Raw genomic sequence first — 12,261 nt, 5'->3', positions numbered from 1 at the left:
AAAATCTGAGTTACTCTGTCATTAGGTGGAACTTTGGCTCAAGAGCTGAGTATCCTTCCATACTAACGATGATATATTTCCAGAAAAAGTTGCAGGGAAATTAACACATCATATGCGGCTATCAGAACATATCCTGAGCAAGGCAGAGGAAGCTTTGTCCTTGTCAAAGAGGATGAAGATGCAGTGCCTACGCTGAAAAGCTGGTAAGAAAGGTTGAGTGATATCCTTGACTTGCATCTCTCCACAGAGCCCTTGTTTTTTCTTGCAGAACCACTTTGAAGCCCATCAAGAGGAAGGGATGGTAATCTCTCACATGGCTGTGGCTGGAGTGGGAGTCTGGATTGCCTTCACATCGGGATCTACTCTTCGACTGTTCCACACAGAGACACTGAAACACCTCCAGGATGTTAACATTGCCACGCCTGTTCACAATATGTTGCCAGGTAGCTGAATTGCATCATATGGTACCATTTCTGTTTTATCACTGTTGTTCTCCAGTGCTGTAGATTAGGCCAGAATCAGAAGGTTCATCCCAGACTTTGAGTCTGGTAAGTGTCTCTTGACTGTTTGCTTTAGTAAGTCATAGTCCATCTCCTGCCCAGGTGAACAATGTGTGCAGTGAGCTGGTTGAGTAACAGCTCTTCTCCTTAGAGGCTATCCATGTAATTAGGTAGATAAGCAGGTGGATTCTTCTGTTTGGTCATATTGTGTGACTGTGAAACAGCTGGACAATGTAATCTGTTACGAAAATGTGTTTACTTTGCAGAGACTGGAACCTTAGAATCAAGTGCATGATGGAATAATTTTGCCTAGAATCTAGATGAAAAAAACCAATTGTTTAATTTTAATTACATCAGTAGATCCAGGGAACTCATCTGAACCACTCACATGCTGCCATTTTGGTCTGTGTTCAGTGTTTTGCTGACCGAAGCTCTAATTTGTTGAATTAAATGGTTAGTCTTAAATCTAACCTGTGGTTGTTAGGATAAAATTTCAGAAATTAAAGCTCTTTACGTGTTTTAGGACAGAAGGTGTTCAATAGGCAGTTGAAATGGCTTCTATCACTTTAGCAAGTGAGTGACAAGGACCTCAGCAACAGCAAGCACATCAGGTGGGAGAGCTGGGGTGGTGCTGGGAGTAGAGACAGAAAAGTGGTATTGGTGTGGTTGAGAATGAGGTATCCATGAGTGGACAACCATTCTTTCTGTCTCTCCCTGTTTGTAGACTGGAATAGACCAAGCTTCTGCAGTTTTTATGGGCAACGTGTGTGCCAACTTTATTTCTTAGTTTTTCTAGCCAGTTCTTCCCACACGGAGATTATATTTATATTCTCACAAGAGTTAGGTATAAATCTTACATCAAAAATGCTTCACTTTCTCAGTCTCAGTCTTCTTACGATGTTTTCTTACCGATGGTATTAGCTTTGCAATAATCTCAATTATAAATTGTGTCTGTCTGTCATGTTCTAGACGGGGTGCTTTTTACGTGTGGTGTTTGACTGTAGCCCCAGCACTGAACGGCAGCAAATCACGTGCCTTTAAATAGATAATTCGGTTGAATTCATCAAAATCGTGCAAAAAAGTCAAGATCAGTTGTAAAAGATTAACTTCTAGTATGTTCTGCTGTTCATAGTGGAGGGGAAAAGGGAAGTAAGACCTCTCTTATATGTATTTTTGGCATATAAAAATATTTTAAAAATTTGCTTTGTGTTCATTGCCATGGCAATAAAACTGCTGATATGCCATTATTTTTGTAAAAAAGTTTTAGCTAATTATAGCTGCTTGGTGTCATTCTTACCCACTTTAGTTCCTCTTTTATTTTTTTCCTCAATCTCCACAGAAAGCACACCAGTGAAAGGAAATGGAAGGTTATTTCAGGAGCAGGACATTATTACAGCAAATGTTCAAAGGGAGACTCCTTTCTAAAAATGAACTGAATTTCAATTATTTAGCAGCAGTCTCAGGCCTGTTTATATTATCTCAAAAAATGCTGCAACAACAAAAGCTAAAAGACAGAGTAGTAGGAGGTTTACATAATAAAGCAGCAGTAAGGACTAAGGCAGCAGTTTTGGAACTAAAAGGAGCTAAAGAATAAATCAAGTTCTGTGTAGTATGTACTGAGATAAAACACCAACAAAGTGAAACTGAATTACAGCATGGTGAAATAGCTGTGTACTTACAATATATGTATTTGCCTTCATGTGAGATTTTTACGATGTTTAATTCTAAAGGAAACAGCTCTGTTAGCTTTCTGAAATTCAGCAGAAGTTCCTTAATATGCAGAAATAACAGATAAGTAAAAATTCAAGTGGTGTTGAAATGAGAGAAGAAATTGTTATAAAAGTATTGCTAAGAGTCTTAAGAAGAGAGATTTAAAAAGGCAAGATCTTTGTATAACTTTGAAGAACCTGGGCTTCTTTCCCCAGGATTTTAGTAGTAACAATATGTAATAGTGGCCCAATTAGACTATTTGATTTAAAGATGTCATCTCTGTCTTGACTTAAAGTAATGTAAATAGGAGGAATGTTGCTTCATTAAGTTAATGAATTTTTTTTGTTGTTATACAGTACAAGTAAAAGAAAAACATATTGTCACCGTTAGGAATGGTTACTGTGAGTTACAGTACTGTACTTAAAAGATAACTACAGTAACTAAGCAGAGCATCTCATAACCTTAATAATGAGTTCTCATAACATTAAATTTCCCCAATTTTGTTCTTAGGAGAAATCTCAGAACAGAGAATAGAGAAATCTATTAACATTTGAAGACAAATACACACACTTCATTAGTGCAACATAAGTAATTTGTAGAGCAAGTTTATGCTTAAATGTTTGTGATGTGTAGCTGAAGGATCAACAAAGGCAGTTTTTCACCAGCCTTTGACATGGCTCACACCAAAAAAAATCATACTGTACGTGAACAGACCACTTGTTTTTTCCTAGTCACAGTCAGTATTTTATTAAAGAACATCCTTAAACATGTTTTTGCTCTTGGCTCTAAAAGAATTTGCCCTTTTAAAGAGACTGCTGTAATTACCGTGACCTTGATACTTCATTTCTCATGTGGATGATGACAGGTTACCTGTTTAACAGAGATGATTTCTGCTTAACTTGCTGTATTCTGTTTATATCCCTATATCATCTAATGGCATGTGTGTTTCCTGGAAACAGATGGCAAAAGCAAAGAAAAAAGTATCATTTCCTCTCTGTGGAAAATCAACTCTACTATGAGGCTTTACAGCTTGCTTTTTTCCCACCCTGCCAGGTGCCAGACCATGAAAGGCAGTGCTTTATGATCACTTCTAGGAAATAATAAAAAGATGAGAAATAGGTCAGCCCAACAGATCTGTACAGTGGGCTGGTTTTTTACATTTTAAGTGCAGTATGGCCATGTAACAGGATATGTAGCAATATCCTTGCACCTACTTAGGGTTGAATTCTGTTCAATTCTATGTGGAGTTATCCAGCTCTGGTGGTTGTTGTAATGGAGACCTGAGAATGATGAACAAATAGTAGATCATACGCTTAATTATTGGCTTCAGTCCTTGTAAAGTCAAGATCTTGGTCAGATTATTTTACAAGTTTTAACATTTTTTTCCTCATTGGAACAGTGTGAGATAGAAGTTGCTATTTAAAGATGAGTATTTTATTGTTTTGGAATCTATGTTTATCATTTTCACTTCTTAACTTGCTAATTTGTCTGCTTATTGCATAATACGTTCTGGGGAATTGGATTGACTGTTTCTCTCTGAATTTGAAATATATCAAAACAAAAAGAAAATAACAAAGTTAAGTATGATTTCAAATCTTGGCCAGCACATAAATTAATATTTTAAGTTACGGGTTTTTTAATCTCTCTCTGTAGACTTTTAGTTGTTTTAGGTTATTTCAAAGTATCTTCTCAGATGCAGATGTTTCCTGCTTTTCCCAGATTTCACAGCAAACAATTTTTGTTTTGACCTTGCTGTAGCTGTTTCATGCTTTAGGTTGTGTTCAGTGTTTAAGATTCTAAGTTGCTGGCTGATAATTTGCTGTTTTTACCTATGGAAACAGTAGCATGTATTTGCCAGGTAAAAACTACTGTATAAAAGTTGCTTCAGGTTTGGAGTATGAAATCATGAATATAATGTTATCTTTTAAATGCTTAAAAAACATTAAAGTTCTATTATTTAAAAATAGGTACATCTTGCTTCTGCAGGGGAATGAGAGGCAACAGTGCACTTAGAGCTTTTAATATTATCAAAAGTTAAAAAATTGTTCTCAAGTATTTCTGTAGTTGGTAAAACAAGCTCTAAGTTAAGTTAACCTTAGCTTCCACTTGCTGTGGCACAAGTGATAGGAGAAGACTCACATGTCATAAATAACTTGGGCAAGCCTGAGCTCTAAATCACAGAATTCAAATACTGATTGTTGAAAACTCCAGAACACAGGGGTGTTTGGGCATTACTGTTGGGATTTCTTTTGTGCTGAAGGAGTGCCTTGTGTGCTTTGTTTTGGAAACTAAATTAATCCCATTAGTATCTCAAAAAGCCAAAACAAAACCTCTAACAGCAAACCCAACTAAACAAGCCCATTGAAAAGGTAAACTTCAAAAGATTTGTAATTTGTGTACCACATAGACCATCCTTGCTTATTTAGCTGAGGATGGATGATGCATTCTACCCGTATAAACACCTTTAGTTCATGGAATTGAACACAGGAGCCTCTGAAGGTCTGCACAAGTAGATGGAGACTTTTAAACTTACTTGTTCTTGTTGCACCTCACCAGGTTGACCTAATCATTGTGCCTTTCAGGATATGCTTTTAAGCAGACAGACCCTGGATTCCAGATCTGACCCTGTGTGAGCTTCTTAAAACTCACCATTGCTGGGTTAATATTTTGGTTTTGTAAAGTTCTGTGAGGAAAGACTTGGACTGTGGTCTGCCTCCTCTTTTCCAGTCAAGTGCTTTGGGCGACTGTCAAAATGCTCCTTCCCTGCTTTCCTAGTGAGTCTGTAATTCATATATTCTTGGATGTTAATTAGCTCAGCTTCAAGGGGCAGGACACAAAATGCATTCATTTGTGAAACACCATAATTAAGATCCTTCTCCAAAGTGCTGAACAGGAGGGTTCACTCAAGTCAAATCAAACATGGAATTCAAATTCTTGACCTACTAATGAAGTGATTCACAGCTTGAGAGCTGTGATGAAGGTGGAATTACTGTTCTCTTACATGTACAATTAATAATACATACAAAAATGTACATGTTTTGAACCTGAAACTCTTTGAGCTTTGAGCAGAGTTTAAATGCTCCTCCCCATAAGCTTGGGCAAAAGTTTGGGCAGATCATGGTTTCTGTTTCTGAAACTTGTCAAGGACATTTTGCAAATCTATCTAAACTGAATCAAACATATTTTTAGTCAGCATTTCAAGGAAAAATTACTTTGTTTTCATTGGAAAACTAGCAATGCTGTAAACAGAAAACCATAGAATCATAGAGTAATTTTGATTAGAACTTACTCTGGAGGCTGTCTTGTTCATCCTTCATGAAGAAGGCCTGATTAGACCTGGTTGGTCAAGGTCTTGTCCAGCCAAATTTTTATTATTTTTGGATAGGATGGAGATCCCACAAACTCTCTGAGCAACCCACTGCTGTTTTTGACCACCTTTATGGTGATGCAGCTTTTCCCTGCATAGAATACAATTTTCCCATTCTCTAAATTTGAGCATGTTGTGTCTTATTGTATCACTGTGCACATGTGAATAGTCTGACTGTCTTCTGTGCACCCTTCCATCAGGTAGGTGCAGGCAGCACTGCCTTTAATATCTCCAGTCTCCCGATCATCTTGGTTGCTTTCCACTGGACTTCTTCCAATATGCCAGTGCCAGTGCATTCTTGTATGTGGGGGCCTAAAGTTAGACAGGTGGACACAGCACTTCTGACAGAGTTTCTCAGATTAAAAACTAGGAGAAAAAAGTAATGTGAACAGGCTTGAGTCTTGAGTCTACTGTGTTACTGAGTATTGTGAAGTGAAATGCCTTTCAGTTTTATTATTGGGAATAAAAGCACATTTGTAGAGACAGTCTACCTTTAGATGCTGTGGTTCAGAGGTTTAGGGCAGAATGTTTCAGAAGTTCAATAATATTTAAATTGTCATGTATGTAAAGTGTAATTCCATAATCCAGCAAAATATTTGCCTTTGTGATGAGTGCTTTGCTGAATTGAGATGGTACGGCTGATTGTGTTTGCCTGAAGTTGCTTTGATCTAGGCAAAGATCATCACTGTTCAGTAACAGAGCACTTGCTAAACTCCACAGGGCAGCAGCGTGTCTCTGTGACCAGCCTCCTGGTGTGCCATGGGTTATTGCTGGTTGGAACAAACCTGGGTATAATAGTAGCGTTACCAGTGCCACGCTTGCAAGGGATTCCCAAAGTAACTGGTGAGTGAAATTTCTCAAACAGATGGAGTACTGAAGATGTCACTTCTCTTCTGTCAGTAACTTAAGTGAACCTGCCAAATTATATGTATTGTTTAGATAAAAGTTAGAGCTGTGTGATGAAATTATATTTGTTGTTCTTTCCAAGCTTTACAGTATTATCCAGGTACTTGTCTAGTTTTGTCTCAGTTGTTTGAGAGGGGACAACTGTTTTTTCTTTAGGAAATAGGCATTAATCCTCTCAGAGTACAGCCAAATATATGGAAATGAGAAGAGTGCAGACAGGTTTTTTTTCTAGATTTAGGGAAAATAGATGCATTAGGTTTAGAGACACAGATACTGAAACATGATCATGTTGTCTAACTGGTTATTGAATAAACTGGTTGTGTTCCCTTTTCCCCCAAACTGGAGACTTATGAATATATGAGAATATATATTTCAGTTTTTTAACAGTGGTCAAGATTTTTGCATTTTGGAGAGATGCATTTATGGGTTACTTTCATATGACCCCCTTTGAAATACAAACATACGAATGCTGCTGTATCACTCTACTAATGTTTAAGCTACTACCAGAAGCAAGGTTTTAAAAGTGTGTTTAATAGGGGCTTTTCCCCAATGTTTTGGATGCAGAATTCTGCTCAAGCTTCTGTGTTGCAGAGAGAAGTTGGCAGATTTTGAGGCAAGCTGTTTGCAGCTTCCTCCGGGGGGGGAGAAGCTTATGTAACTTCACAAAATGAAAATGAAATCCTCTGTGTTCAGCAAAATACGCAGCAATAATTTGGTATGACACGGGATAAATGCTTTGTAAAAATCTGGAACCTATCATAGGTGAAAGTCAATGCAATTACAAGAATATGCATAGCTGCAGAATCAAAAAATCTCATTCTTCCATTTTCTGTTTTTATTATTTTGGTTTATGCATATATTCTTGCATTTATCTGGGATGAAGATTTGTCAGGTTTCACAGATCTAGCAACATTACATTTAGAGATCTGTTTTTATAGCCATTGATAACTCTGTTTTGAATTTTAGAACTGTGGCTTTTCCCCATTATGTTTCCAATAGCAATAATTCATCTTTTTATGATTGTGCTTCCTGTAAAAGCAGAATGTGTTTTCTTATAATGTGAAATACATTTGGGAGTTAGGGATGGATGTTGTAATTTGTAAGGTTTATGGGCTTTTCCCCTTGCTAGCCTAGTTCTTTTTCATATTGTAGCTTACTTGGTAGAATTCAATTCTTTTTCTCCCTTTTCTTGCTGTAAGAGGCACATCTATTGATACTGTTACAGTGTCTCAATTTGTTTTTCATACATGAATCTAATGATTCATGTGAAATTTGTTTTTCATACATTCTAATGATTTGCACTGTGTAAATCTTCCTTGTACCACCAATATTTCACTGATTAAATACTTTAAAAAAAAAAAAAGGAAAAAAAAAAGAAAAAAAAAGATTGTTCAGTCAATTCCTTATAAATCTGTAATGGTAGCTAGACAACTAGAAGGATGAGTTTTAGTTCCTGTTGTTCAGTGTGGATGGGTCTGTTGCAATGAAACAGATGTTCTTATGCTGTTCTGGAGAGGTACAGAGGTAGAAGAGGATTGATTTGGGGTACACAAAATATGTGGGGATTACTGGAGAAAACTCAGTGTTACATTTGTGTTGCCAGCTAAAAAGTCAGCAGTACTACTGTTCTCCTGCTGTTGTGAGAACAGAGCACAACAGTACATCATCTAGAGTTCATATGCCATATTTCAGCTAATTTAGTGGTCCTGAACCACTTGTGGTAGAACTGTTTTTGTACATATTTTTTTCTCTAAATAGTGTCCACACATTGTGAAAGAGTGGATACATATAATAGGGCTTCGAGAGTCTTGCTATTCTGAGCAAATTTCATGAACTAATTATGGTAGAACACTGTGGTCTGGGAACTAATGTTCTTTAATTGTGTCTTTTCTTTTGGCTCTAGGAAGGGGAATGGTGTCATACCATGCACACAATAGCCCAGTCAAGTTTCTTGTAACAGCTACATCTATAAACAAGAAGAACAGAAACAAATTGAGACATAATCTTCCTTCTGGCTCAGAACCTAAGGACGATGACCAAAAGAACATTCTGCACAGTGAAAGACCGGGCTCCTCCCTTAGTAACGCCCAGGACACTGCAGTTTGGCTGGGGGATTCAGCAGGGTCCATTGCACAAAGAAGTGACTTGTCATCATCTTCTGGATCCCTTACTTTGTCTCATGGATCAAGTTCCCTAGAACACAGACCAGAGGACAGTAATATTTATGAGCTTTTGAAGGATCAAAATATCTCATTTAGAAGTAAAAGACAGAAATCTAAGAGAATGAAAGCAAGTTCAGTGTTAGTAATTTCTGGTGGCCAAGGACACAGAAGAGTGAATAAGAAGACCAAGCAGCAGCGACAAGATGAACTAGTGTCTTCAGTGATGGTCTGGCAAATCCCACTATTAAATATCTAACTGAGCAAAATCCAAGATCGGTTTTGCTACTAAAAAAAAAGTGTGATATCCTTTGGTGGCTAATGCCAGCTTAGGACCCAAGCAGATGGACTTTATACACCTGGGAGCAATTTCACTAGGCTTGGCCCACAGGACTTAGGGTGCAAGACAGTCTTCACATACTTAGAACATTCTGCAGTGTTAGAGTATTGGAAAAAGTTTAGTTATTGGTGCTGTCTTTGATACTTAGAAAAAAAAGGAACTGTTAGGGACTTTTAAATGGTTTTAGAATCTCTTACCTTATTTATACTCACATTTATAAATATCTTAATTATGTTCTTATAGCACTTAGGGAAGGTGAGGAAGACATGCTATGTCTCATGCTGGTTTCTGCTTACATAAATCAGTTGTTTCCAGTGACATATTGTATGGAAAGTAGATCTTAACAAATTAGCAAATATTTTTAAATAATAAGTAGTCTAATGTGAGCTAATATTAATTTGGCAAGAATTACAATAGTTTAAAACTTCATTCCACAAACCAGAGTTCGGTTGGAACAAAACTGGCTAATCTAATTAATCAGTATTTATTTCAACATAGAACATAGATTTTTTAAAATAATGATTTCTAATGTTTAGGATTATTAGAAATGTTGCAGTACAAAAGTCACATTAATTTTCTTGGTAGGTGCAATGTGTATGGGACTTGTTTTTGTTATACAGAAAGTTGCAAGGATGTGATGACTTCGGGCAAATAGAAAATACAGATACAGGACAGCTGTGCATTGTAGTGCTGCTAACACATCCTCTGCAACTCAAGATCAAAACTAAACATGGATTGTAACATTTTTAAAGAGGCATGCACAACCAGTAAATGAATCATGAAGTTATTAATTAAGTCATTAATTGGGAAGATATATACTAATATAGGAATGTCTATAGGAGGTGAAGGTAATCACTGTAAGTCCTACATTAGCTGAGTTGTGCGGTGTCCCCAGGCAAGCATCTATCAAATAATGTCACAGTGCAGCAGCAAGAGCAGAGATATGGTCATACCTGAGTGGCGAGTGCTTCTTTTCACCCAGATTCAGCAGAGCAAAGTCCTGTATATGGGTATTGGGGAAGTGGGGTGCACAGCTTCATTCCCTCAGATGGACAAGTTGTTGCTTTGGTACTGTTGAAAGGATGAATTCTAAGCAGGGACCTAATCAATGTTTTATTAATGAATTGATGTATTTCCAAAGGAAACTTTGAATTTGGGATTCGTACTGAAATTGCCTGTTGCACTCTGTACACGTGAAATACAAGACAAAGGCTTCAGCTCATAAAGACATTGCCAGAAATGGTGATGAGACACATCCTTCAGTCAAAATCTGTTTGATGCAGATAACTTGTTGAATAGAGTCACTGGAAACATTCTTTTCCCTCGTCAGTAGGCTGAAATACAGAGAAAGTAGAATGATTAAATTTCAGCTTTGTTTAGAACTCCAATACTGTCCATCAGTTCAGTAAAATGCCATTTAAGTATAGCTGAAGTAGAACATCTGTCAGATATATGCATTGACTAGAATCAAGTAAAACTTCTGGGTACTTTGGTACCGTTATTATCCCAGTAAGAGGGTGATTTGCCCTGAAATGATTTCGGCTACTTTTAATTCAAAGCCTTGATTCCACTACGTTTTGTTTCAATCTGCCTAGTTTAAATCACTATCAACCACAATGGCAGTGTTTCCCAGCATGTGCTGTTTCAAGGCAAACAGTACAAGAGACTGAGGTGTTTTGTTGGATATAGCAGTAGAGTTGGGGTTTTTTTAATGTTGCTGAAATTTATTTTCTTTATTTTGCAGCAGATTTGTGTACGTCTAAAATTTTCAGTCTCGTCTGCTTTAAAAAGCAAACCTCTATCAAGGTGACCCCCAAATCAGAGCGTAGGCTGGCTGAGAACTGGACTAACATCAGGTCTTCCCTGATGCCTGACACCAGTGAATGGGACAGAGGGAATGTTGGTGAAGGCAGTCTTTGCCTGGCACCAAAATAGGCATTTCAAAATCAGGTATGCATCCTGATTTCAGAGGCTTTGCCCACTTCCTCCACTGAGCCATAGCAGCATGGATTTCAATGAGTCACAAAGGATACTTGTTACAGATTAGATTGTAGGGTTAGGATCTTCATTACTGTTTTGTGCTTTTATTCCATGGTTTTTGCTGTGTCTTGCAACTTCAGTTGAGTATTGTCAGTGTTGGCATAGGCTTAGTGTTGGCTTGAGTCCTGTTGGGAAAAAAAAAAAAAAAATAGGAAAAAAGCAGAGTGCCTCTAAGCCAGGCAGCTGGCAACATTTCCCCAAACCTTTCTTCTCCTCCCAGACCTACTGCCTAGGCTCCCCTGGCTTGAGAAATCAAGGCCTGTTTCATTTTCTATACTCTTCCATAGCTATGCCCTGGGAGCTGCTCTTTGCCCACTGTGTGGAAGTACTACATTGTGCAGTTTAATGTATGTATACTGAAAAACAAGTTAAAAGATTCTTCTGTGTATAAAGCAAATATAATCTAGTATCCCTTGCCTACGCTGCAGCAAAAAGACCACAGGTTTTGTTTCACATGCTCCTTGGGCACGGTGTTCCACATCCCTGCCTTCAGGACTGGTGAATCACATCTACTTCCTGATGGATCTTGATCACTAGGAGCAGTAGGTAGAGTCCACCACACACTCAACTGGAAATCTATGCATGGTGTTATTACAGGATCCTCCAATAGTAATTCTTGAGAGTTGTAAAGAGACATTTATCCTGTCAGTTTAAATGTAATTTTCTTCAGTTCTGCCAATAGCACAGTAAAAACAAAGTACAAATGTGCTCTTCTGAGAGTACACTGGAGTTTTGCCAGTGACTTCTGTAAGAAAAGAATGGGTCCCTCATTCAATTCCCCTATTTTGAAAGTACCTATATATTTATCTTACTAAGATGTAAAGCAAAAGAGAAGTTTTATGTCTGTCTTTAAAAATACATATTGTCATGAACTAGATTTTAGTAACTGAGCACAAGGTGCAATGTTTCTTTTTGACATGCAACTTACTGGTATTATCTTACTATGAAAACAGGCAGGAACCAAAGTTTCTCTTACAGCTGGCAAATAGTCCTTATAGCTGATGTAGACTGTGCTGCTTGGAGGTTGGATTTTGCTTTCTGATACTGCTTGTCTAGATTAATAGAAGTTATGAAAATAATAGGAAAAAAGGGGAGCAAAATGTAACCACTACAATATAGTCTATCTATGTTTTCTAACACATAGTAGTGTCTTTTGTAACATGAGCCATAAAACTTGTGTATTTATGTTTAAAGTATAAATTGAGAAATATGTTGAATAAAAAATATGATAAAAACTAA

The 12,261-nt window shown here is 37.3% G+C and overlaps 1 protein-coding gene across 3 annotated transcripts in view; it reads left to right on the top strand.

The window, feature by feature from the left end:
- ARHGEF10 (Rho guanine nucleotide exchange factor 10) overlaps positions 1-12,261 on the top strand; it is a 110,463-nt gene extending 98,202 nt beyond the window's left edge. For all 3 annotated transcript variants that reach the window (XM_040058581.2, XM_040058582.2, XM_040058580.2), the window contains 3 exons: positions 269-443; positions 6,298-6,420; positions 8,387-12,261. In XM_040058581.2, the coding sequence (XP_039914515.1) occupies positions 269-443; positions 6,298-6,420; positions 8,387-8,901 (813 nt within the window). In that variant the 3' untranslated portion in view covers positions 8,902-12,261. The remainder of the gene's footprint in view (positions 1-268; positions 444-6,297; positions 6,421-8,386) is intronic.

This window comes from Hirundo rustica, chromosome 3, assembly GCF_015227805.2.
Source record: "Hirundo rustica isolate bHirRus1 chromosome 3, bHirRus1.pri.v3, whole genome shotgun sequence".
Taxonomy (NCBI): Eukaryota; Metazoa; Chordata; class Aves; order Passeriformes; family Hirundinidae; genus Hirundo; species Hirundo rustica.
Note: the sequence above shows the minus strand (reverse complement) of the source record. Positions and strands in the feature narration are given on the sequence as shown.